This window comes from Phocoena phocoena, chromosome 3 (genome assembly GCF_963924675.1).
Source record: "Phocoena phocoena chromosome 3, mPhoPho1.1, whole genome shotgun sequence".
NCBI lineage: Eukaryota > Metazoa > Chordata > Mammalia > Artiodactyla > Phocoenidae > Phocoena > Phocoena phocoena.
Window position 1 is genome coordinate 158,764,536 of NC_089221.1, and position 27,067 is coordinate 158,791,602.

At 42.1% G+C, this 27,067-nt stretch overlaps 1 protein-coding gene across 2 annotated transcripts in view; it reads right to left on the reverse strand.

The window, feature by feature from the left end:
• Nucleotides 1–24,714: 24,714 nt before the first annotated feature.
• Nucleotides 24,715–27,067, reverse strand: part of NLRP3 (NLR family pyrin domain containing 3) — a 51,000-nt gene continuing 48,647 nt past the window's right edge. The window contains exon 9 of one of the 2 annotated variants that reach the window (XM_065873244.1): nt 24,715–24,844. In XM_065873244.1, coding sequence (XP_065729316.1) covers nt 24,745–24,844 — 100 coding nt within the window. In that variant the 3' untranslated portion in view covers nt 24,715–24,744. The remainder of the gene's footprint in view (nt 24,845–27,067) is intronic. The other variant, XM_065873245.1, reaches the window with a different exon arrangement.

The window sequence follows — 27,067 nt, forward strand, 5'->3', positions numbered from 1 at the left end:
CATGCCGCGGAACAACTAAGCCCGTGCACCACAACTACTGAGCCTGCACTCTAGAGCCTGCGAGCCACAGCTACTGAAGCCCGTGTGCCACAACTACTGAAGTGCATGCACCTAGAGCCCGTGCTCCGCAACAAGAGAAGCCACCACAGTGAGAAGCCCACACACCGCAACGAGGAGTAGCCCCGCTCGCCGCAACTAGAGAAAGCCCGCGCACAGCAACGAAGACCCAACGCAGCCAAAAATAAATTATTAATTAATAAAAAAATTAATTTAAAAAACCATTAAAAAACACCAAACACAAGTGGCCCTCGGAGACACAGTAAATATTTTTGTCGTTCACAGTTTAGAGCTGCCTCATTGTCAGGGTGCTAGTCTTCAGTCAACTAGCTGAGAACTGGTACGGAGGGGATGGGAACTTCCATGAAAGAGCTTCTGAAGCTAAGTAGCCTAGTCCATTTCCTAATTTCTTCAACGAATATCTGAGTGCTTGCTGGAGCCAGTCACTGTACTTGGTCCTCGAGATAGACAGCTGTGAAAAAATTATACAGAGAGCCTTGCAATCTGGGAGTGAGAGGTGGGGTAGGGAAGGACCCGCAAATGAAAGCATGGAAGTTTTTAGCATGTTACCAGATGATGCAGGTTACGGGAACAATAAAGCATCAAAGGGAAAGAGGGCTACCCTAATTAGAAGGGGACATGTGGACAGACCGGAGAGAGCAGCCCCTGTAGATACGGAGAGAAAGAACATTCTAGGCAGAGAGAATAGTAAGTGCAGGAGGCTATGGGGAGGGAGCTGCTAGGAACAGCCAGGGACAGCGTGCCAGTGTGTCTGGAAGGGCTTGAGGGAAGGGGAGGGACGGTGTGTGTGCGTGTGTGTGTGCGTGTGTGTGTGTGTGTGAGAGAGAGACAGAGACAGAGACAGAGACAGAGACGGGGGGGGATGGGGAGGGGGAGAGAGGGAGAAGACTGCTTTTATTCGAATCCAGATGGGAGCCTCTGAAGGGTTTTGAGACTTGGGACTTACCAGGATCACCGTGACCACTGTACCTAGAACGGATTGAATGGGAGGGGGCAAAGCAGGGAAACGCATTTGAAAGGGGTGCACAGAAGGGGAGAGCAGGGCTGGTGGGACCTGAGGGGAGAGGTTTTCTGTCTCTTGCAGGGTGCCAGCTAGGGTTTAGTCTGGGTGTGGCCGCCCCGCTCCCTGTCTGCAGCACTCTGCCCTCCTCACCTCCTGTAAACGGAGGCTAAGTGCATCCTTGAGGCTCTCCCAGAGAGTTGATGGCCTGCCTGGGACAGTCCTGAGTCACAGCCCCTTGGCTGTCACCAGCTCCGGGGATGCTCCTGTCCTGAGCATTAACCTCCCTCAGGGGGAGTCCTCATTCTCCAGGGAGGAAATGGGTATCTCACTGCTGCAGGCTCTTAACTCCTGTAAAGCTGCAGGACAAATGACTTCCCTGAACATGCTTCATGCAGGGAAGAATGGGTAATCTCAGAGAAGGGAATAAAACTTCTCAAAACTCCGAACCAGGGGATTGCAGAGAAGCTCGCTGTCTTCTCTCTTGGGTGCCTGTGTGTGAATTGGGGAAGGAGAGGGCGGGCACCGACTTGGGTCTCGGTTCGCCCCCGCGGACCATTCTTCCAGGGCAAGTTTTTCTTAGCGTCACTCGATTTCCTGAAGTGGGAGAATGAATACCCAGTGTAGAAAAGGGGGAAGAAAAGCGTGTTAGTTAGCATGAAATATGGTCATCTGATGACTTGTCCATTATGTATTTGAGGAAACGAAGATTCTGAAGACCTTCACCTACTCAAGGAGAGGAAATTGCCTCTGTCTACACCAGGACCTCTTACTTTTGCCACTGGTGACATTTTGTGTCCGATAATTCTTTGCTGTGGGCTGTCCTGGGCATTGTGGGATGCTCCTACAGTATCCCTGGCGTCTGCCCAGCGGACGCCAGCAGTCCTTCCCCAGCTGTGACAGCAGAAATGCCTCCTGAACTTGTCAGTTGTCACGGGGGCGGGGAGCTGGGGGGAGGGCGGCAGAGTTGCTCTGTGTTGAGAGCCCCTGACCCAGGCTCAGCAGGCACATGGGTGAAGTCAGGACTGTGTATGTCATGTCCTCTCTGGCTAACAATAATTGATGGAGTTAAAACTAGTAGTGGCTTCTGCTTGGTCACTGGGACAGCAGAGCATTCGCTGTTCTGCCTTGAGAGAACAATTTTCCTGTGTTTTAACTAATAAGACCCTTGTGATGGCTGGATTCTGGGCACCCCAACTAATAAGCGTGCCTATAAGGCAAAGAAACCAAAACCAATGTCCTCCCTGATTGCCAGGGAGGGGGCATGTTTTCTTTCCCCTCCCTCTCCTGGATCCATGCAGTAATTAGCCAAAGTAAAATGAATATTAGCTCATGCTTAATTGCCTTTACAGTGTACTCGCCAGCACTGATGCAGTAGTGCTAAAGCAATGTTTTTTAATAAATTTTTTAAATTTTATTTTTATTTTTGGCTACCTTAGATCTTTGTTGCTATGCGTGGGCTTTCTCTAGTTGTGGTGATCAGGGGCTACTCTTCGTTTTGGTTCACGGGCTTCTCACTGGGTGGCTTCTCTTGTTGCAGAGCACGGGCTTTAGGCGCGTGGGCTTCAGTAGTTGTGGCACGCATGCTCCATAGTTGTGGCACACGGGCTTAGTTGCTCCACGGCATGTGGGATCTTCCGGGACCAGGGCTCGAACCCGTGTTCCCTGCACTGGCAGGAGGATTCTTAACCACTGCGCCAGCGGGGATGTCCCTAAAGCAATTATTTTTTTAACTTTATGGCTTTAAATAATCCTTGGCTCTGAAATTCCCTGTACCCCTCAGCTACGTAACCACAGGCCCCTCTGCCCTAAATCCTTTTCTTATACTTTGTAGCTTTTTAAGCAAGGCCCCTCTTTAGGAAGACATAATCCCTTCTCTGTAGAAAACATGAAAGACCTGAACAAATCAAGATTTCTCCATGGAGAATTCAGCTAGTCCCGTGCTTAGCTCCGAACAAGGAAATCCATCTCTACACCAAGCACGCCATTACCCGGACTAATGTCTGACTTGAATAACAAGCAAGTTATTGTGCTTTTAATTGTACCCTGCTGGGTCACAAAGCACGTCTGAGAGAGGAATGTGCCCAGCTTCTCCAGGAGAAACAGGTGAGGCCTCTAATCCTCCGTTTCTGTCACCTTCCCCTCCCCCTTTCCAATCCTTTCTCTTCTCAGCAGAGCAGAGGGGAAAAAAAGCGACAGCTAAATTATGTTTAAAATGCAAGAGTCTAAAAGAAGAAAAACAGTGGTCAGTACTGACTTGGGAGAGGATGCATTATCTATCCACAGCCTCTGCAGTGTGGCCCATTTGAGCACAATCAGTGTTCTCACCGGCTTGCTGGAGGGCGATATCTGCGAGCCTAAACCAGGCTTTCTCAGCCTCCTCAACACGACTGCTGGGTGGGGTTGGATGCTTCTTTGCTGTGGGCCTGTCCTGTGATGGAAGGACTTTTAGCCTCCCCTATGCTGTGACCATCCAAAGTGTCCCAAGACACTTTCAAATGTCTCCTGGGTGCAAAATTGCCCCTGGTTGAGAAGCACGGCCCCAAGCCCTTCCATACTGGGATGTACTTGCTCTCTCTCCCAATCTCTCCCCCCCCCTCCCCAGTACACAAAACCCAAGAAAATCATGGTTCCTGTGTTAAAACTGGGGAGATCAACGTGCTCTTCATGTAGGTAGAATGAGCGGAAAGGAAAAAGACACTGACTTGCGTGTAGTCAGGGGACAGAGTGGGAACCCCCTCAATGCCAAGAGTGAAAAGAGTCTTAGGATGTGGGTGTGTTTCTGGCTCCGGCTGGGAAGTGGCAATGCCCCTGGTTGAACAAGCCAACTTTCCAACGCCTCTACCCTGTGCACTTTGGAATCCGGCTTGCTGTGGGCGAGATGAGGAGTGATGGCGAGGCTGCAGAGATGAAGGCGCCTCTGAAGGTGCTGTCTCCTCCCAAACTACTTGGGACAGGGGAGAATTACCCAGCTTCACAGAGATACCCATTGCTCAGACAATGGCAATCCTGTCTTGGACCTAAACATAGGGATGAAAGAGGGCTACTGACAAGACAGACGTTGTGCAGGCATGGGGTTGCACTTTGATTACAGACATTGAGGCAAACATTTCACTCCTGGTGGTATAATGAGACCTCCCTATTTTTAGGAACTTACAAGAAGCATTATTGCTTGTTCTTACCGGCCAGAAGGAAAGGCGCGAGAGCGAGCACACTGCAGTGAGCCCCCATCTCCACTAGATGGCGGAGTACATCTTCCTCAGAAGCCAGGCAGGCAGCGCTCTGGGCAGCTCGTTGGCCTAAGCAAGACAAGGGCCACTCTTCTTTCGGGAGACGGGCATCACCTGTCACTGTGGGCACAAACAGCCCCAAACAATTGCACTGACCACACAGCTCTAAGCCACGTTCCAGGGCACTGCCGTCTGTTCAGGAGTGAATGCTGGGAAAATGAACCACGCTGCTAATTTGCTTGATTGGGGGGAAAATAAGATCTCAAGTGACAGTGGGTGTAATTTATTTTTCCAACAAGAATAGGGGCAAGGACATTTCATCCCCCCCCACGCCAACTGCTACCATAAATGAAAGCAATCACCTAATTAGTCCTGAATTACTAACTGGCAGGGTAAAGATCTGCTGGAGGTCAAGATGAAGTGGGGAGTCTGGAGAAAGGGATGTGATTTCTGCAGGGAAGGAGGGGAGGGGTAGGACGGGGTGGGAGGGGCGGGAGGGGAGGGGAAGGGAAGGCCTATAGCCCATTGTGAGGTCCTGCGCCCCTGTGGTCTGGGGGCCGTGCTGGCCCTGACCCTGGGAGAAAAAGAGGCTCAGTGATGTCTTCAGGCCGTTCATTTTGTGCAGGAGAATGACTTTATAAAGTGAAGGAAAAAGAACCTGTTGTAGAAAACCTATCCGAGAGTTTCTCTGAAAATGCTACAGATGGAGATGAACTGGCTTGGGAAGGAGAGCACAGCCCTGTGGCGCCTGGCCTCCCCGCTGCTGGTGGACCCCCCAGGAAGGTTCTGTCACGGAAACGACAGGCAGATCTGAAACGAAGTTGGGCTTTACGTCATTAAGAAATCCCCCAAAGGAATGGAATAAAGGCCTCCTTTCACACTTTGGGTTTTGCATGTGTCCTGAGGAAGCGCCTCTTCCCCAGCTGAGACAGCGCGCTGTCCCCGCGACCCAGTGAGTGGCCCTCGTCCTGCGGGGAAAGCAAAACAGCAGCGGGGTGGGTGCACGCCCAGAGCTGCCCCTCTCGCAATTGATTTGTTCGGGGTGACTTCTTGCGTTCTAGTTAGATGTGACTTTAATCGAAGTGCTTTCCTAAGGCGATTTATTACAAGTGTGAACGGTCAGTTTGCACAGCTGCTGCTCTTTTAGGGAAACGCACAGGCTTGGGTGGCGGAGGGGCCGGCGCGGGCTCCCCTCTTTCCCACGGACCGGCCCGCGTGCCGCTCGCCCACCAGAAATATGTGCGCCGCGTCCTCAGAGGCCGCCGCTTCGGTGCTCGGCTCGGGCTCCTCTGCTGTTTCTGCCTGCTGAACAGCCATCTCCTGTCTCCTGGGAGGGGCAGCTGGTTTCCTTTTGGTGCACTCCCCTTCTCCCCGTCTCAGCTCCTGCAGCGGGGACGAGGCTGCCTCTCTCTCCCTGCACGCTGTGGGCTGGGTGTGCAACCCGGCTCGCGCCACAGTCCCCCACGGTCCCCGCCGACCCCGCTCGGCGCCCACCACAGCCGGTAAAGCCCACACGGGGCGCCCATTTAAAGCTGAACCTCAGATGAAAACCACGACTTTTACTAGGAAGCCCCTTCGTGGGCAGAGACTGCGGGTGGCGGAGGGGGGAAGCTTCGCAGCCGCGGAGGAGAGCACAGCCACAGGGGTGCGTAGGGCAGAGCGGAGAGATTCCCGCACAGAGGTTTACCAGCCCGAGAGGCTTGTCTGCTCATCCGCCGGGGCGGGAGGGGCTGGGAGCTGAGGCTCGGGCTTCCGGTCGGAGCGCAGGGAGAGGACTGAGGTTGGCGGCGTGAACACAGCCTGAAGGGGTTAGTGCGCCACGGCTAGCCGGAAGGGAGTCCGGGGAAAAGTCTGGACCTGCTGAAGAGGCAAGAGAAATTTTCTTCCCTCTTTGTTGCCTGGTGCGCGAGGAGAGGGGATTAAGAGCGCTGCTTAAAGGAGCTCCAGAGACGGGCGCGAGCAGTGGCTAAAAGCGCGGATGAGACGCTAAGGCTGCTGCTGCCCCCATCAAGAAGCCTGTGTGGGAGCACAGGTCACCATCCACACCTCCCCTCCCGGGAGCCTGTGCAGCCCGCCACTGCTAGGGACCCGGGATCCAGGGACAATTTCCCCGGAAGAACGCACAGCGCGCCTCAGGCTGGTGCAACGTCACGCCGGCCTCTGCCACCGCAGGTTCGCCCTGCATCCATACCCCTCCCTCCCCTGGCCTGAGTGAGCCAGAGCCCCCGAATCAGCGGCTCCTTTAACCCTGTCCTGTCTGAGCGAAGAACAGACGCCCTCAGGCGACCTACACGCAGAGGCGGGACCAAATCCAAAGCTGAACCCCCGGAGCTGTGCGAAGAAGGAAGAGAAAGGGAAATCTCTCCCAGCAGCCTCAGGAGCAGAGGATTAAATCTCCACAATCAACCTGATGTACCCTGCATCTGTGGAATACCTGAATAGACAACGAATCATCCCAAATTGAGGAGGTGGACTTTGAGAGCAAGATTTATTATTTTTTCCCCTTTTCCTCCTTTTGTGAGTGTGTATGTTTCTGTGTGAGATTTTGTCTGTATATCTTTGCTTTCACCATTTGTCCTAGGGTTCTGTCCATCAGTTTTTTGGTGTTTTTTTTACTTTAAAAAAAATTTCTTAATAATTATTTTTTATTTTAATAACTTTATTTTATCTTATTTTATTTTATCTTTTCTTTCTTTTTCTTTATTTCTCTCTCTCTCTCTCTTCCTTCCTTCCTTCCTTCTTCTCCCTTTTATTCTGAGCTGTGTGGATGAAAGGCTCTTGGTGCTCCAGCCAGGAGTCAGTGCTGTGCCTCTGAGGTCGGAGAGCCAACTTCAGGACACTGGTCCACAAGAGACCTCCCAGCTCCACGTAATATCAAATGGCAAAAATCTCCCAGAAATCTCCATCTCAACACCAAGACCCAGCTTCAGTGAATGATCAGCAAGCTACAGTTCTGGACACACTATGCCAAACAACTAGCAAGACACGACCCCACCCATTAGCAGAGAGGCTGCCTAAAATCATAATAAGGCCACAGACACCCCAAAACACCACCACCAGATGTGGACTTGCCCACCAGAAAGACAAGATCCAACCTCATCCACCAGAACACAGGCACTAGTCCCCTCCACCAGGAAGCCTACACAACCCACTGAACCAACTTTAGCCACTGGGGACAGACACCAAAAACAATGGGAACTATGAACCTGCAGCCTGCAAAAAGGAGACCCCAAACACAGTAAGTTAAGCAAAATGAGAAGACAGAAAAACACAGCAGATGAAGGAGCAAGATAAAAACCCACCAGACCTAACAAATGAAGAGGAAATAGGCAGTCTACCTGAAAAAGAATTCAGAATAATGATAGTAAAGATGATCCAAAATCTTGGAAATAGAATAGAGAAAATGCAAGAAACATTTAACAAGGACCTAGAAGAACTAAAGATGAAACAGCAATGATGAACAACACAATAAATGAAATTAAAAATACTCTAGAAGGGATCAATAGCAGAATAACTGAAGTAGAAGAATTGATAAGTGACCTGGAAGATAAAATAGTGGAAATAACTACTGCAGAGCAGAATAAAGAAAAAGAAGGAAAAGACCTGAGGACAGTCTCAGAGACCTCTGGGACAACATTAAACTCACCAACATTCGAATTATAGGGATTCCAGAAGAAGAAGAGAAAAAGAAACGGACTGAGAAAATATTTGAAGAGATTATAGTTGAAAACTTCCCTAATATGGGAAAGGAAATAGTTAATCAAGTCCAGGAAGCTCAGAGAGTCCCATACAGGATAAATCCAAGGAGAAACACGCCAAGACACATATTAATCAAACTGTCAAAAATTAAATACAAAGAAAGCATATTAAAAGCAGCAAGGGAAAAACAACAAATAACACACAAGGGAATCCCCATAAGGTTAACAGCTGATCTCTCAGCAGAAACCCTACAAGCCAGAAGGGACTGGCAGGACATACTGAAAGTGATGAAGGAGAAAAGCCTGCAACCAAGACTACTCTACCCAGCAAGGATCTCATTCACATTTGATGGAGAAATTAAAACCTTTACAGACAAGCAAAAGCTGAGAGAGTTCAGCACCACCAAACCAGCTTTACAACAAATGCTAAAGGAACTTCTCTAGACACGAAACACAAGAGAAGGAAACGACCTATAGTAGCGAACCCAAAACAATATAGAAAATGGGAATAGGAACATACATATCGATAATTACCTTAAATGTAGATGGACTAAATGCTCCCACCAAAAGACACAGATTGGCTGAATGGATACAAAAACAAGACCCTTATATATGCTGTCTACAAGAGACCCACTTCAGACCTAGAGACACATACAGACTGAAAGTAAGGGGATGGAAAAAGATATTCCATGCAAATGGAAACCAAAAGAAAGCTGGAGTAGCAATTCTCATATCAGACAAAATAGACTTTAAAATAAGGACTATTAAAAGGGACAAAGAAGGACACTACATAATGATCAAGGGATCGATCCAAGAAGAAGATATAACAATTGTAAATATTTATGCACCCAACATAGGAGCACCTCAATACATAAGGCAAATACTAACAACCATAAAAGGGGAGATCAACAGTAACACATTCATAGTAGGGGACTTTAACACCCCACTTTCACCCATGGACAGATCATCCAAAATGAAAATAAATAAGGAAACACAAGCTTTAAATGATACATTAAACAAGATGGACATAATTGATATTTATAGGACACTCCATCCAAAAACAACAGAATACACATTTTTCTCAAGTGCTCATGGAACATTCTCCAGGATAGATCATATCTTGGGTCACAAATCAAGCCTTGGTAAATTTAAGAAAACTGAAATTGTATCAAGTATCTTTTCTGACCACAAGGCCATGAGACTAGATATCAATTACAGGAAAAGATCTGTAAAAAATACAAACACATGGAGGCTAAACAATACACTACTTAATAATGAAGTGATCACTGAAGAAATCAAAGAGGAAATAAAAAAATACCTAGAAACAAATGACAATGGAAACACAATGACCCAAAACCTATGGGATGCAGCAAAAGCAGTTCTAAGGGGGAAGTTTATAGCAATACAAGCCCACCTTAAGAAGCAGGAAACATCTCGAATAAACAACCTAACCTTGCACCTCAAGCAATTAGAGAAAGAAGAACAAAAAAACCCCAAAGCTAGCAGAAGGAAAGAAATCATAAAAATCAGATCAGAAATAAATGAAAAACAAATGAAGGAGACGATAGCAAAGATCAATAAAACTAAAAGCTGGTTCTTTGAAAAGATAAACAAAATAGATAAACCGCTAGCCAGACTGATCAAGAAAAAAAGGGAGAAGACTCAAATTAATAGAATTAGAAATGAAAAAGGAGAAGTAACAACTGACACTGCAGAAATAAAAAAAATCATGAGAGATTACTACAAGCAACTCTATGCCAATAAAATGGACAATCTGGAAGAAATGGACAAATTCTTAGAAATGCACAACCTGCCAAGACTGAATCAGGAAGAAATAGAAAATATGAACAGACCAATCACAAGCACTGAAATTGAAACTGTGATTAAAAACCTTCCAACAAACAAAAGCCCAGGACCAGATGGCTTCACAGGTGAATTCTATCAAACGTTTAGAGAAGAGCTAACACCTATCCTTCTCAAACTCTTCCAAAATATAGCAGAGGGAGGAACACTCCCAAATTCCTTCTACGAGGCCACCATCACCTTGATACCAAAACCAGACAAGGATGTCACAAAGAAAGAAAACTACAGGCCAATATCACTGATAAACATAGATGCAAAAATCCTCAACAAAATACTAGCAAACAGAATCCAACAGCACATTAAAAGGATCCTACACCATGATCAAGTGGGGTTTATTCCAGGAATGCAAGGATTCTTCAATATATGCAAATCTATCAATGTGATAAACCATATTAACAAATTGAAGGAGAAAAACCATATGATCATCTCAATAGATGCAGAGAAAGCTTTCGACAAAATTCAACACCCATTTATGATAAAAACCCTCCAGAAAGTAGGCATAGAGGGAACTTTCCTCAACATAATAAAGGCCATATATGACAAGCCCACAGCAAACATCATCCTCAATGGTGAAAAACTGAAAGCATTTCCACTAAGATCAGGAACAAGACAAGGTTGCCCACTCTCACCACTCTTATTCAACATAGTTTTGGAAGTTTTAGCCACAGCAATCAGAGAAGAAAAGGAAATAAAAGGAATCCAAATCGGAAAAGAAGAAGTAAAGCTGTCACTGTTTGCAGATGACATGATACTATACATAGAGAATCCTAAAGATGCTACCAGAAAACTACTAGAGCTAATCAATGAATTTGGTAAAGTAGCAGGATACAAAATTAATGCACAGAAATCTCTGGCATTCCTATATACTAATGATGAAAAATCTGAAAGTGAAATCAAGAAAGCACTCCCATTTACCATTGCAACAAAAAGAATAAAATATCTAGGAATAAACCTACCTAAGGAGACGAAAGACTTGTATGCAGAAAATTATAAGACACTGATGAAAGAAATTAAAGATGATACAAATAGATGGAGAGATATACCATGTTCTTGTATGGGAAGAATCAACATTGTGAAAATGACTCTACTACCCAAAGCAATCTACAGATTCAATGCAATCCCTATCAAACTACCACTGGCATTTTTCACAGAACTAGAACAAAAAATTTTGCAATTTGTATGGAAACACAAAAGACCCCGAATAGCCAAAGCAATCTTGAGAACGAAAAAAGGAGCTGGGGGAATCAGGCTCCCTGACTTCAGACTATATCACAAAGCAACAGTAATCAAGACAGTATGGTACTGGCACAAAAACAGTTATCAAGGTCAATGGAACAGGATAGAAAGCCCAGAGATAAACCCACGCACTTATGGTCACCTTATCTTTGATAAAGGAGGCAGGAATGTACAGTGGAGAAAGGGCAGCCTCTTCAATAAATGGTGCTGGGAAAACTGGGCAGGTACATGTAAAAGTATGAGATTAGATCACTCCCTAACACCATACACAAAAATAAGCTCAAAATGGATTAAAGACCTAAATGTAAGGCCAGAAACTATCAAACTCTTAGAAGAAAACATAGGAAGAACACTCTATGACATAAATCACAGCAAGATCCTTTCTGACCCACCTCCTAGAGAAATGGAAATAAAAACAAAAATAAACAAATGGGACCTAATGAAACTTCAAAGCTTTTGCACAGCAAAGGAAACCATAACCAAGACCAAAAGACAACCCTCAGAATGGGAGAAAACATTTGCAAATGAAGCAACTGACAAAGGATTAATCTCCAAAATTTACAAGCAGCTCATGCAGCTCAATAACAAAAAAACAAACAACCCCATCCAAAAATGGGCAGAAGACCTAAATAGACATTTCTCCAAAGAAGATATACAGAATGCCAACCAACACATGAAAGAATGCTCAACATCATTAATCATTAGAGAAATACAAATCAAAACTACAATGAGATATCATCTCACACCAGTCAGAATGGCCATCATCAAAAAATCTAGAAACAATAAATGCTGGAGAGGGTGTGGAGAAAAGGGGACACTCTTGCACTGCTGGTGGGAATGTGAATTGGTTCAGCCACTATGGAGAACAGTATGGAGGTTCCTTAAAAAACTACAAATAGAATTACCATATGACCCAGCAATCCCACTACTGGGCATATACCCTGAGAAAACCAAAATTCAAAAAGAGTCATGTACCAAAATGTTCATTGCAGCTCTATTTACAATAGCCCGGAGATGGAAACAACCTAAGCGCCCATCATCGGATGAATGGATAAAGAAGATGTGGCACATATACACAATGGAATATTACTCAGCCTTAAAAAGAAATGAAATTGAGCTATTTGTAATGAGATGGATAGACCTGGAGTCTGTCATACAGAGTGAAGTAAGTCAGAAAGAAAAAGACAAATACCGTATGCTAACACATATATATGGAATTTAAGGGAAAAAAATGTCATGAAGAACCTAGGGGTAAGACAGGAATAAAGACGCAGACCTACTGGAGAACGGACTTGAGGATATGGGGAGGGGGAAGGGTGAGTTTTGACAGGGCGAGAGAGAGTCATGGACATATACACACTAACAAACGTAGTAAGGTAGATAGCTGGGGGGAAGCAGCCGCAAGGCACAGGGATATTAGCTCGGTGCTTTGTGACAGCCTGGAAGGGTGGAATGGGGAGAGTGGGAGGGAGGGAGACGCAAGAGGGAAGACATATGGGAACATATGTATATGTATAGCTGATTCACTTTGTTATAAAGGAGAAACTAACACACCATTGTAAAGCAATTATACCCCAATAAAGATGTTTAAAAAATAAAAAATAAAAAAAATAAAATAAAATGATGGAGAAGCTTAAAAAAAAAAATTAAATACAAAGAAAACATATTAAAAACAGCAAGGGAAAAACAACAAATAACACACAAGGGAATCCCCATAAGGTTAACAGCTGATCTTTCAGCAGAAACTCTGCAAGCCAGAAGGGACTGGCAGGACATATTTAAAGTGATGAAGGAGAAAAACCTACAACCAAGATTACTCTACCCAGCAAGGATCTCATTCAGATTTGATGGAGAAACTAAACCTTTACAGACAAGCAAAAGCTGAGAGAGTTCAGCACCACCAAACCAGCTTTACAACAAATACTAAAGGATCTTCTCTAGGCAAGAAACACAAGAGAAGGAAAAGACCTACAATAACAAACCTAAAACAATTAAGAAAATGGGAATAGGAACATACATATCAATAAATACCTTAAATGTAAATGGATTAAGTGCTCCCACCAAAAGACACAGACCGGGTGAATGGAAAAAAAAACAAGACCCATATATATGCTGTCTACAAGAGACCCACTTCAGACCTAGAGACACATACAGACTGAAAGTGAGGGGATGGAAAAAGATATTCCGTGCAAATGGAAACCAAAAGAAGGCTGGAGTAGCAATTCTCATATCAGACAAAATTGACTTTAAAATAAAGACTATTAGAAGAGACAAAGAAGGACACTACATAATGATCAAGGGATCGATCCAAGAAGAAGATATAACGATTGTAAATATTTATGCACCCAACATAGGAGCACCTCAATACATAAGGCAAATACTAACAGCCATAAAAGGGGAAATCGACAGTAACACATTCATAGTAGGGGACTTTAACACCCCACTTTCACCAATGGACCGATCATCCAAAATGAAAATAAATAAGGAAACACAAGCTTTAAATGATACATGAAACAAGATGGACTTAATTAGTATTTATAGGACATTCCATCCAAAAGCAACAGAATACACATTTTTCTCAAGTGCTCATGGAACATTCGCCAGGATAGATCATATCTTGCATCACAAATCAAGCCTTGGTGAATTTAAGAAAATTGAAATTGTATCAAGTATCTTTTCCGACCACAACGCTTTGAGACTAGATATCAATTACGGGAAAAGATCTGTAAAAAATACAAACACATGGGGCTTCCCTGGTGGTGCAGTGGTTGAGAGTCCGCCTGCCGATGCAGGGGGCACGGGTTTGTGCCCCAGTCCGGGAAGATCCCACATGCCACGGAGCGGCTGGGCCCATGAGCCATGGCCACTGAGCCTGCGCTTCGGAGCCTGTGCTCCGCAAGCGGAGAGGCCACAACAGTGAGAGGCCCATGTACCGCAAAAACAAACAAACAAAAAAAAAAAACCAAACACATGGAGGCTAAACAATACACTATTAATAACGAAGTGATCACTGAAGAAATCGAAGAGGATATCAAAAAATACCTAGAAACAAATGACAATGGAGACACGATGACCCAAAACCTATGGGATGCAGAAAAAGCAGTTCTAAGAGGGAAGGTTATAGCAATACAATCCTACCTTAAGAAACAGGAAACATCTCGAATAAACAACCTAACCTTGCACCTAAAGCAATTAGAGAAAGAAGAACAAAAAACCCCCAAAGTTAGCAGAAGGAAAGAAACCATAAAGATCAGATCAGAAATAAATGAAAAAGAAATGAAGGAAATGATAGCAAAGATCAATAAAACTAAAAGCTGGTTCTTTGAAAAGATAAACAAAATTGATAAACCATTAGCCAGCCTCATCTAGAAAAGAAGGGAGAAGACTCAAATCAATAGAATTAGAAATGAAAAAGGAGAAGTAACAACTGACACTGCAGAAATACAAAAGATCATGAGAGATTACTACAAGCAACTCTATGCCAATAAAATGGACAACCTGGAAGAAATGGACAAATTCTTAGAAATGCACAACCTGCCAAGACTGAATCAGGAAGAAATGGAAAATATGAACAGACCAATCACAAGCACTGAAATTGAAACTGTGATTAAAAATCTTCCAGCAAACAAAAGCCCAGGACCAGATGGCTTCACAGGTGAATTCTATCAAACATTTAGAGAAGAGCCAACACCTATCCTTCTCAAACTCTTCCAAAATATAGCAGAGGGAAGAACTCTCCTAAACTCATTCTACGAGGCCACCATCACCCTGATACCAAAGCCAGACAAGGATGTCACAAAGAAAGAAAACTAGAGGCCAATATCACTGATGAACATAGATGCAAAAATCCTCAACAAAATACTAGCAAACAGAGTCTAACAGCACATTAAAAGGATCATACACCATGATCAAGTGGGGTTTATTCCAGGAATGCCAGAATTCTTCAATATATGCAAACCAATCAATGTGATTCACCATATTAACAAATTGAAGGAGAAAAACCATATGGTCATCTCAATAGATGCAGAGAAAGCTTTCGACAAAATTCAACACCCATTTATGATAAAACCCTGCAGAAAGTAGGCATAGAGGGAAATTTCCTCAACATAATAAAGGTCATATATGACAAACCCACAGCCAACATACTCCTCAATGGTGAAAAACTGAAAGTATTTCCACTAAGATCAGGAACAAGGCAAGGTTGCCCACTCTCACCACTCTTAATCAACATAGTTTTGGAAGTTTTAGCCACAGCAATCAGAGAAGAAAAGGAAATAAAAGGAATCCAAATCGGAAAAGAAGAAGTAAAGCTGTCACTGTTTGCAGATGACATGATACTATACATAGAGAATCCTAAAGATGCTCCCAGAAAACTACTAGAGCTAATCAATGAATTTGGTAAAGTTGCAGGTTACAAAATTAATGCACAGAAATCTCTGGCATTCCTATACCCTAATGGTGAAAAATCTGAAAGTGAAATCAAGAAAGCACTCCCATTTACCACTGCAACACAAAGAATAAAATATCTAGGAATAAACCTACGTAAGGAGACAAAAGACCTGTATGCAGAAAATTATAAGACACTGATGAAAGAAATTAAAGATGATACAAATAGATGGAGAGATATACCATGTTCCTGGATTGGAAAAATCAACATTGTGAAAATGACTCTACTACCCAAAGCAATCTACAGATTCAATGCAATCCCTATCAAACTACCACTGGCATTTTTCACAGAACTAGAACAAAAAATTTCACAATTTGTATGGAAACACACAAGACCCTGAATAGCCAAAGCAATCTTGAGAATGAAAAACAGAGCTGGAGGAATCAGGCTCCCTGACTTCAGACTATATTACAAAGCTACAGTAATCAAGACAGTATGGTACTGGCACAAAAACAGTTATCAAGGTCAATGGAACAGGATAGAAAGCCCAGAGATAAACCCACGCACTTATGGTCACCTTATCTTTGATAAAGGAGGCAGGAATGTACAGTGGAGAAAGGGCAGCCTCTTCAATAAGTGGTGCTGGGAAAACTGGACAGGTACATGTAAAAGTATGATATTAGATCACTCCCTAACACCATACACAAAAATAAGCTCAAAATGGACTAAAGACCTAAATGTAAGGCCAGAAACTATCAAACTCTTAGAGGAAAACATAGGCAGGACACTCTATGACATAAATCACAGCAAGATCGTTTTGACCCACCTCCTGGAGAAATGGAAATAAAAACAAAAATAAACAAATGGGACCTAATGAAACTTCAAAGCTTTTGCACAGCAAAGGAAACCATAAACAAGACCAAAAGACAACCCTCAGAATGGGAGAAAGTAGTTGCAAATGAAGCGATTGACAAAGGACTAATCTCCAAAATTTACAAGCAGCTCATGCAGCTCAATAGCAAAAAGCAAACAACCCAATCCAAAAATGGGCAGAAGACCTAAATAGACACTTCTCCAAAGAAGATATACAGATTGCCAACCAACACATGAAAGAATGCTCAACATCATTAATCATTAGAGAAATGCAAATCAAAACTACAATGAGATATCATCTCACACCAGTCAGAATGGCCATCATCAAAAAATCTACAAACAATAAATGCTGGAGAGGGTGTGGAGAAAAGGGAACACTCTTGCACTGTTGGTGGGAATGTGAATTGGTACAGCCACTATGGAGAACAGTATGGAGGTTCCTTAAAAAACTACAAATAGAACTACCATATGACCCAGCAATCCCACTACTGGGCATATACCCGGATAAAACCATAATTCAAAAAGAGTCATGTACCAAAATGTTTATTGAAGCTCTATTTACAATAGCCTGGAGATGGAAACAACCTAAGTGTCCATCATCGGATGAATGGATAAAGAAGATGTGGCACATGTATGCAATGGAATATTAGCCATAAAAAGAAACGAAATTGAGCTATTTGTAATGAGGTGGATGGACCTAGAGTCTGTCATACAGAGTGAAGTAAGTCAGAAAGAGAAAGATAAATACTGTATGCTAACACATATATATGGAATTTAAGGAAAAAAAATGTCATGAAGAACATAGGGGTAAGACAGGAATAAAGACACAGACCTACTAGAGAATGCATTTGAGGATATGGGGAGGGGGAAGGGTAAGCTGTGACAAAGTGAGAGAGTGGCATGGACATATATACACTACCAAATGTAAAACAGATAGCTAGTGGGAAGCAGCCGCATAGCACAGGGAGATCAGCTCGGTGCTTTGTGACTACTTAGTGGGGTGGGATATGGAGGGTGGGACGGAAGGAGACGCAAGAGGGAAGAGATATGGGCACATATGTATATGTATAACTGATTCACTTTGTTATAAAGCTGAAAGTAACACACCATTGTAAAGTAATTATACTCCAATAAAGATTAAAAAAAAAAAAAGATGTAGGAGAAAGAGAAAGGAAGAATCAGAATTATTATTATTTGAAGGTGATATCTACACAGAAAAAGCAAGCAAATTCATTAGACAAACCACTAGAATATTCAATCTAATTGTTTTGCTATAGATAAATATTTATTTATATACAGCAATTTCACAATCCAACAATGACATTATAAAATGCAATAGAAATGCAACCCCATTAGTAAAGGCCACAAAGATATTAGAGTATATAGGAATAAAGCTAATTTTTAAAACTGAGGGAGATACATATTGAAAAAATAACTAAACATTACTGAAAGATAGAAAAGGAGAATAATGGGGTTGATATACAATGTTTACAGATGGCATGACATATCACAAAACTGTGATTCTTTCCCAAATTAAACTTAAGTTCAACAGAAATGCATGCATGCTTTCATGCAAGGTGTGCGTGTGTGTGTGTGTGTGTGTGTGTGTGTGTGTGTGTGTGTGTAGTTTAAGCTACAGGATCAAGAATGTGACTGACAACTGTTTGCTAAAGGGATTAGGCATGTGACTCATGGATCCAATCAACTATCTCAGTAGAAACCAGGAATAAAGTTGTCATTGTCCAGGAAAGATGTATAAAGGTCCCTCTTGTTTGATGATTTGGACTCCTATGAATTTCATAGGAAACCAACAAGATTTTTGTGAATGTTCTATCAGCAGAAATACTGACAGATTGGACTAAAGGAGACAGAAACAGGATAAAATAAAGAAGACTGTCAGATTTCTAGGATTCCAGAGGCAAGAAATGGGCCAACAGAGCTATCTGTCTAGGAATACATGTTATCCTACAAGAAAATGGAAGACTGATCCTATTGGTGGTTCAGAGTTTGACAAGCTGCCATTGCCACCAGGGTCCAGAGAGCACAGGCCCAGGGGGTGAGGTAATCTACTTTTCTGTGACCAGGAGGGCAGTACATAATCAGAGCAGGTTATTCTCAAGACTTAAAATCTAATGGAATTTGTTCTGTCAGGTTTCATAGTTGCTTGGGACAAGTGATTATTTGTTTCTGTCTGATTTTTCTCCTTTTGAATGGGAATGTCTATCCTATGGCTGTCCCACCATTATATTTTGGAAGTACATAACCTGATGTTCAGTTTCACATGTTCACAGCTGGACAGGAATTTTGCCTCAGGGTGAATTATTCCTCAAGTCTCACCCATACCTGATTTAGATGATGTATTTTTTTTTGGCCGTACCACACAGCTTGCAGGATCTTAGTTTCCCAACCAGGGATTGAACACAGGCCTTTGACAGTGAAAGCCCAGAGTCCTAACCTCTGGACTGCCAGGGAATTCTAGATGATAATCAGATGAGCTTGGGTAGTGGAATGGGTGAAGACCTTTAGGGAGGTTGGGATACAGTGAATGTATTTTACATGTGAAAAGAACATGAATTTGGAGAACCAGAGAGAACACGCTTATGAGTTTGTGTCCCCCAAAATTTATATATTGAAGGCCTATCTCCCAGTACCCCAGAATGTGACCTTATTTGGAAATAGCATTATTGCAGTTGTAATTAGTTAAGATGAGGACATACGGGAGTAGGGGGGGCCTCCTCCATTTCTACAAATATGCCTATAAAGTATCATCACTGGAAAAGCTCCACTGGCTGCTAGTGACACATCAATTCTGAGAGTGAGTGTTACCATTTGAACCTGACTAAACATTTTGCTATTACAAATTGTATTAGTTTACTAGTACTGCCATAACAAAGTCCCACAAACTGCGTGGTTTAAATAATAGAAATGCACTATCTCCCAGTTTTGGAGGTTAGACATCTGAGACCGGGATGTCAGCCAGGTTGATTCCTTCTGAGAGCTATGAGAAAGAATCTGCTCCATGTCTCTGTCTCTGTCTCTGTCTGTCTCTCAGGTGGTTTGCTGAAAATCCTTGGCATTCCTCGGTTTGTAGAGTTCTGTCTTCATCTGCACGTGATGTTTTCCCTGTGTCTATGTCTGTGTCTAAATTTTACCCTTTTACAAGGATACCAGACATATTGAATTAGGACCCTTCCTACTCCAGCATGTTCCCACCTTAACTAATTACATCTATAAAGATCCTCTTTCCAAATAGGGTCACATTCTGAGTTACTGAAGGTTGGGGTTTCAACATATGAATTGAGACAGGTTGTGGGTCGAGGGAACACAATGTAACTGCAAACTAAAGAATGTCACTCGCCACTGGTTCTACAAGAATTAAGTCATTAGCCACTGTAGTGGCTGACCTTCAATACAACTTGAAAGAAATTCAGGGCAGAGATCAGGAATGAGGCACTCTGGGAAAACCGGCAGAACAAGCCTTCAGATAGTTAGTTATTTTCAGGAGAAAATCTTATGAACCCAAATTCTTGCATCTTCCCATACTTAGAAAAACACTAAAACCACTAAGATATTTGTTCTCGGCAACTAGCAACAATCTTCTACTGAGATGTGTGATTGATTACAAGTACCCTTTAGCAAAATCATATTTATGTGGGCCTCCCCCGTTACCTCTTCAGACAGTTTCTCAGAGCTATCTTAGAGGCTCTCTCCCAGGCTATAGACCTCAGTGAGACACTGAAGAAACTACACTCACAGTTCTTGCGTTGCGCATTTTCATTCAAGTCGACATAATCCATAACAGAAGGAAAGCAAACACAAGGGAGGTGCAATAAGCTGGCCCCTACAGTAAGTTACAGGGTCTCAGTCCTAGCAAGGCCTTCTGAAAAGCATGTAGAATGTATCACTGAAAGGAAGAGGAAACCTTCATAGTGGTCTCCACCCCTGTTGCTCAAGGGCATTAGCTTTGCTGTATTGGCAGGCTGGGCAGCATGAAAGATAGGTGATACCTCTGACTTGACATACTATCGTATCGCATCTGTGTGCAGCCGGTGAGCACAACAATGGCTGGAGTGAAATGTGAACCAGAACTGGGCACAAGAGGTTTCAAGCTGGAGCTAATATTTTATCTTTACGACAATGCTCAAAAGTTTTACATTTTATAGTTTATCAACCTTTCCTTTATACTTTGTGTATTTTATATTTATTTCAAGAAGCTCATTACCTAAACTTACACGTTTTGCTCTATTTTCTTCTAAAGTGTTTATACTTTTTTCCCCGAAGAAAACAATGTGCTTTTATTGTGACTGCATTCTGTGAATTTAATGATCTGTGTCAATGTGCTTATGTCGTGTAATGCACTTTCCTGTCATTCTGTTTCTCCCCCAGCTTCATTGAGTTATAACTGACAAAAATTAGATAGATAGATAGGTAGAAAACAATGTGATGTTTTGGTATAAGTATACACTGTGAAACAATCATCTCAATCAAGCTAATTAACATATCTATTGTCTCACATAGCTGCATTTTTCATTTTGTGTGTGTGTGTGTGTGTGTGTGGTGAGAAGACTTAAGATCTACACACTCAGCAAACTTCAAGTATACAATACAGTATTGTTAACTATAGTCACATTGTTGTACATGTAGCTTTACTTTTAAAATGTGTCTTCCGGGTTCGAGCACTGGTCTGGGAAGATCCCACATGCCGCGGAGCAACTAAGCCCGTGAGCCACAACTACTGAGCCTGCGCGTCTGGAGCCTGTGCTCCGCAACGGGAAAGGTCGTGACAGTGAGAGGCCCGCGCACCGCGATGAAGAGTGGCCCCCGGTCGCCGCAACAGGAGAAAGCCCTCGCCCAGAAACAAAGACCCAACACAGCCAAAAATAAATAAATAAATAAAATTAAAACCTTAAAAAAAAATATGTGTCTTCATTACTTTTGGAATTTATTTGTATGATATAAAGCAGAAATACAATGTTACCATGTGCATGGCTGTTTGTCCCAGCCAGGTTGACTAGTTCTTCCTTTCCTCAACATTTTCAATATCACAAATTACATTTCCATGCATGCCTGTGCCTGTGCATGAACTCTATCCTGCCTAAACTACATCAATCAGTTTTATAGCTTTTTAATATCTAGTGTGGCAAGTTTCCTACGTTGTCAAATTTTTTCTGGATATTCTTTGATCCCTATTTTTCTTATACATTTAAGAAATTATCTTACTCAGTTCTGTGAAAATCCCTGTCAGTATATTAATGACAATTGCATTGAATTTTAGTTTGAGGGGAGGAATAGATAGCATTGTCATGCCTTTGAAATTTCCCCATCCGTGACTATGACATATATCTCCATCTCTCCATTCATTCAGGTCCTCTTCTGTATGGTTTTTTACAACTTTTAATTTTTAAGAGATTCACTCTAGGTAAATATAGACTGAAAGAAAAACACACAAGTTAAATTTTATTCAGGGTCTTACTGAAGACTATAGCCCAGGAGACAGCCTCTCAGATAATTCTGAGGAACTGCTCCAAAGAGGTAGGGGAAGAAGCCAGTATATATGTGATATTTTTTTTTTGCATGTAGTCAAGTATACATCTTGGTAAAAGATTACTGCTAGTCATAAAGAACAGATATCTCAAGTTAATGATTAATGTGCTTTTCTATCTATGAGAAGATGAAAGAAACTGGGTTTATTAAAACTCTTCCTGAGCTACATCTAACTATCTAAGGAACCTCTTTGTCCAAAGCACAGAGCATCCTGTTGTCATCTTTAATTTCCTCTGTCTGAAACGCAGAGTGCACTGTTGGTCAGTGACTGTAGTGGGTAAATCTTTGTAGACTTGGATGGTGAGAAAAATGCTCTTTGCTCTTCTTTTGTTTGCATACTTAATAACTTTTATTGCTACGATTAATGGGATTTTAAAAAATAAATTTATTCATTTATTTTTGGCTGCTTTGGATCTTCAGTGCTGCACAGGCTTTCTCTAGCTGTGACGAGCGGGGGCTACTCTTCGTTGCAGTGTGTGGCCTTCTCATTGCGGTGTCTTCTCTTGTTGCAGAGCGCAGGCTCTAGGTGCAACGGGCTTCAGTAGTTGTGGTGCACGGGCTTAGCTGCTCTGCAGCATGTGGGATCTTCCCAGATGAGAGCTTGAAACTACGTCCTCTGCATTAGCGGGTGGATTCTTAACCACTGCACCAGCAAGGAAGTCCCTTGATTAATGGGATTTTATTACATTTTAAATTGCAAGTGCTTAGAAATACTGCTGTTTCGATTATTTAAACCTTTTATTTGGAAACATGTCATATGTACATAAAAGATGCAAGAATAAGAACAGTCTAAAGAATAATTCCATAACCCTCCCACCCCAAGATTTACCCATTGTCAACACTGACATTGACATTCTTGAAGAATATAGTCCCCTCCCCCTTTTAATAGAACTTCCTCATTTGGAGTTTGTCTGGTGTTTGCTGATGATTAAATTCCGGGTTCTCAAACAGAAACACACAGTAGTGATATTGGTTCCATCTCAAGTCATCTCACCTGAAAGCAGACATCCACCTGCCCTCACTGATATTTTTTATTTGATGGTCAGGTACTGTCCAATTTCTGCCCTTTATATAGTTACTATTTTTCTTTTGCAACTGATTAGCCAGATGTAAAAAGATAATTTCAGACTACACAAGAATACTGCTTATCATTTAAATTTCCTATTAGGTTTACCACCCATTACTGCTTCATGTCTCACCCAATTTTAATTGTGATGGTTGGAACGAATGATTTCTTTCCCACTGCACGTGTTGATGTTTGTATATTGATTTTCTGTCCATCATCTTTACTTAGTTTTTAGTTCTACTAGTGTGGAAAACCTCATGGAATTTTCCAAATTAATAGTTCTATTGTGGGGTATTTATCTATTAAGATATTCCTCTTGACCACTGAAAGGTAAACTCTTAATCCAGTTTTGAGATCTTAATGAACAGAAATTTTTCTTCTGTCTTTCCAGCTTAGCTGTGTTTTTCTAATTATGTTTTATCCTGCATGTCAAGGTGTTTGTGGCAGAGAGGCAGTCTGCAATATCTCACTTCACTAAGCTGCAAAAAAGCAAGTATAGAGATCATAGTTACTCAAAAGTGCTAGTCCTAGACTAGAAAAAGACTTTGCACCAGAATATAAATCACATACTGCTTCCCTTACTGAAAAAGTCTTATCATGAAAAAAGTCAGCTCATCTAAAAAGCATACTTAGTAATTCGATTGATTTACATTCTTGCAAAATCTCCTTACATCAACAGTCCATAGGCTATACTTTGACAAGCAGAGGTCTAGATGACTCATTTGAAAAAGGAAGTGGTATTTCCATCCTGAAAAATTCCATGTGGTTTAAGAGTTGCTCCATGTGTGGAGAAGCAATCATTCAATATATATTAATGATTTAATGCTATGTGAAGTGTGGTAGATGTAATGCTCTGGGAATGTGATAAATCCAAGATAAGTTCTTATAACTGAAGGCAAAATGCATTTTCTATGTAATACTTCTATTTATGAATATAGGCTCCCTCTACTCTAAAACTTTCTTTTGCATGATTTCAACCTCCTGTCCTACCAGAGCTGAAATTTCAACCATCAGAGTTAGGATAAGACATTTTTTTCCCCTTATTCATTACAATCGAATCGTTTGGCAAAGAGATTTTTTAATACATGAAGCAATTTAATTTATCTTTAGTAGTTTAGATAAATAAGTAAAAAAGATATCTAGGCACCCTCTCTTAAAATTAAGGAAAGGAAACAAATTAACTCAATAAATACAATAAAGTTTTTCTATTTTCCAAATTTTCAACCAGCTACAATACAATAAAATGAATTATTTTATTAGAAAATATAACTGTTCAAAGATTAAAAATAAATAAGTTGCCGCCACAAAATTGCAACATAATATACAGTTAACTCATTCTGTTATGGTCAGTTAAGAGAAAGATGGCAGGAGGAATGATACAGTTAAAAGTAAACAAAAAAGGGGGAGGGAAGATATGAGGGAAAGGAGAGCTAGAGCAAAAAGAGAAAAAGAAAGAAAAAGTGCTTTATTGAATGAGTTAGTTACATGAGGTCACCAAGAGGAACACATCCTCTGACTGAGGCACTATGGTGAGACCTGTGTTGTTTGACGATTTTATTGCCCTGGTGTCTTCAACCCAGAGGTAAAGGAGATGCTCACATTCTCTAGGCAAAGGCACCATCAGCAAGCTTCCACTCTTCCTCACTGGACCAGAAGAATCACAGAGTGGTGGTCTTAACCCTGCTGGAGGAGTATTCACTACCACTTATCCACACCTAGATGGCAGGGGAGGCAAAGAACCTTGGTGTCTGGCAGCCCTGCTTCCACCACTACCGAGCAGGCTCAAAGACAATGGTCAACTCAGGCTTTTCTTCTTGAAGTGTTTCTAACGCACGTTTTGTATCATAATTGAAGTACATTCCACACAACCTGTAAAAGTAAATAGAGAAGCTTTGGATTGTACTCTTCAAATAAACACTTTCAGTTTTGGGCTTTAAAAATCTCATCTGCTCACTTAGCCTCACACTTCTAAGCTTTCCAATGCTGCACTTCATGCCTAATGTGGTTTCTGTGATATTCAATATTTTTAACGTTCAAGTTTGGAAATGTTTAAACATATGCAAATATCGAGAGAATAGTATAATGAATCCCATTACCCATGTTTGACAGTTAACAGCTCATGGCCAATCTTGTTTCATCTATCACCCACCCACTCCTCACATCAGTGGATTATCTTAAACACAGCAGTTCATGCATCTATAAATATTTCAACGTGTGAAACTAAATGCAGACTTTTAAAACATAACTGCAATGCCATTATCACATCCAAAAAAGTTAACAATAATTTCTAAATATCAATATATGTCCAATCAGTGTTTAAACTTCCTCAACTGTCTGATAAAACTTTTATATTATGTTCATTTAATCAGGAGCCATATAAAGTCCACACATTGGGAATTCCCTGGCAATCCAGTGGTTAAGACTTGGTGCTTTCACTGCCATGGCCCAGGTTCAATTGCTGGTGGGGGAACTAAGATCCTGAAAGTCGCACAATGCAGCCAAAAAGAAAAGGTCCACACATTGTAATTTCTTGGTATGCCTCTCAAGTCTTCTTTGATATCAGTTCTTCCTCCTTCTCTTTTTTTAAATTTCCCTTGCAACTTAACTAAGAAATCATACCATTTGTCCTGAATCATTTCTAATAATCTTGATTTGGTTGTGCTCCTTCAAAATTCATATGTTAAAGCCCTAACCCTCAATGTGATGGTATTTGGATATGAGGTCTTTGGGAGGTAATGAGGGTTAGATGAGGTCATGGGGGTGGGTCCTTATGATGGGATTAGTGCCCTTATAATAAGAGATACCACAGCACACACTCTCTGTCTATCTCTGTCTATCTCTCTCTCTCTCTCTGTGCACACATGAGGACACAACAAGCCCAGAAGAGAGCTCTCATCAGAAACCAAATCAGTCAGCGCCATGATGTTGGATGTTCCAGCTGCCAGAACTGTGAGAAATAAATGTCTATGATTTGTTTAAGGCACCTAGTTTATGCTATTTTGTTATGGCAACCTGAGCTCACAAGACAGGTTGACTGCATCCATGGATTCCCCAGTCTATTTTGAGCCTGTCCCTTATCTCCAGAGTGTCCTTCAGGGCTAGGTCAATTAGCCCACATACAGCAATGTCCCCAGCTTCATCCTGACCAATAATTCCTTTTGTTCCTATTTCTATTAGCTCTAGAAATGGCTTTTCTTGCAAGAAACATGCTCCACTGTGTCCACACAAGGATACAACGCTGATCTGAACTACTGTTTATTCAAACCTGTATTCCAATTGGTTCTTAGTCTTGAGGCCATGGACAAGGACAGAAATTTCTGGGCTAATAGAATTTATAAACTAGGGGTAAGATATAGATAATAAATAAACAAGAAAATGATATAGCATGTATTATGATGGTCAACGCTATGGAGGAAAATAAGCAGAGAAGAGGAAAGGCATGCTGGGCTGTTATTTTCAGTAGGATGGTTACAGTCAGACTCACAGAGAAAACCCTGAGCAGAGAATTTAATGATGCACAGGAATAAGGCATGTGGATATCAAAGGGGGGAAGTTCCAGGCAGAGGGAACTGCAAGTGCATAGTTTCGGAGGTGACAGTGTTTTTCGAAATAGCAAGGAAACCAGTGTGCTTGGAGCAGAAGGAACTAGCGTTAGAAGATGACTTTGCAAAAACAGCAGGAGCCAGATCACATGGGGCCTTAGACACTGCCATGAGTCTGTGGCTCTTACTTTGTGATAGAAGCATGTTGGTAGGAGTGATATGCTCTGATGTTTTAGCTACACCCTCCATCTGCAATGGTAGATGCAGAGTAGTCTGACAGAATGCCACCAGGACAGTCCAGACAAGAGGTGACAATGGTTTGAACTAGGGTAGGAGCCATGAAGCTGGCAAAAGTGGTCAATGAGTGGGCATGCTGTGAAAGCAGAGTTAACAGGACATGCCAGTAGATTGGATATTTGCATAAGGAAAAAGATGTGTCAAAGATGACACCAGGATTGTTTTGACCTGAACAATTCAGACTGAATTACCATTGACTGAGATAGGGAAGAAGCAGATTTTAGACAGAAGGGAACAGCACAGGTTTGGGTTT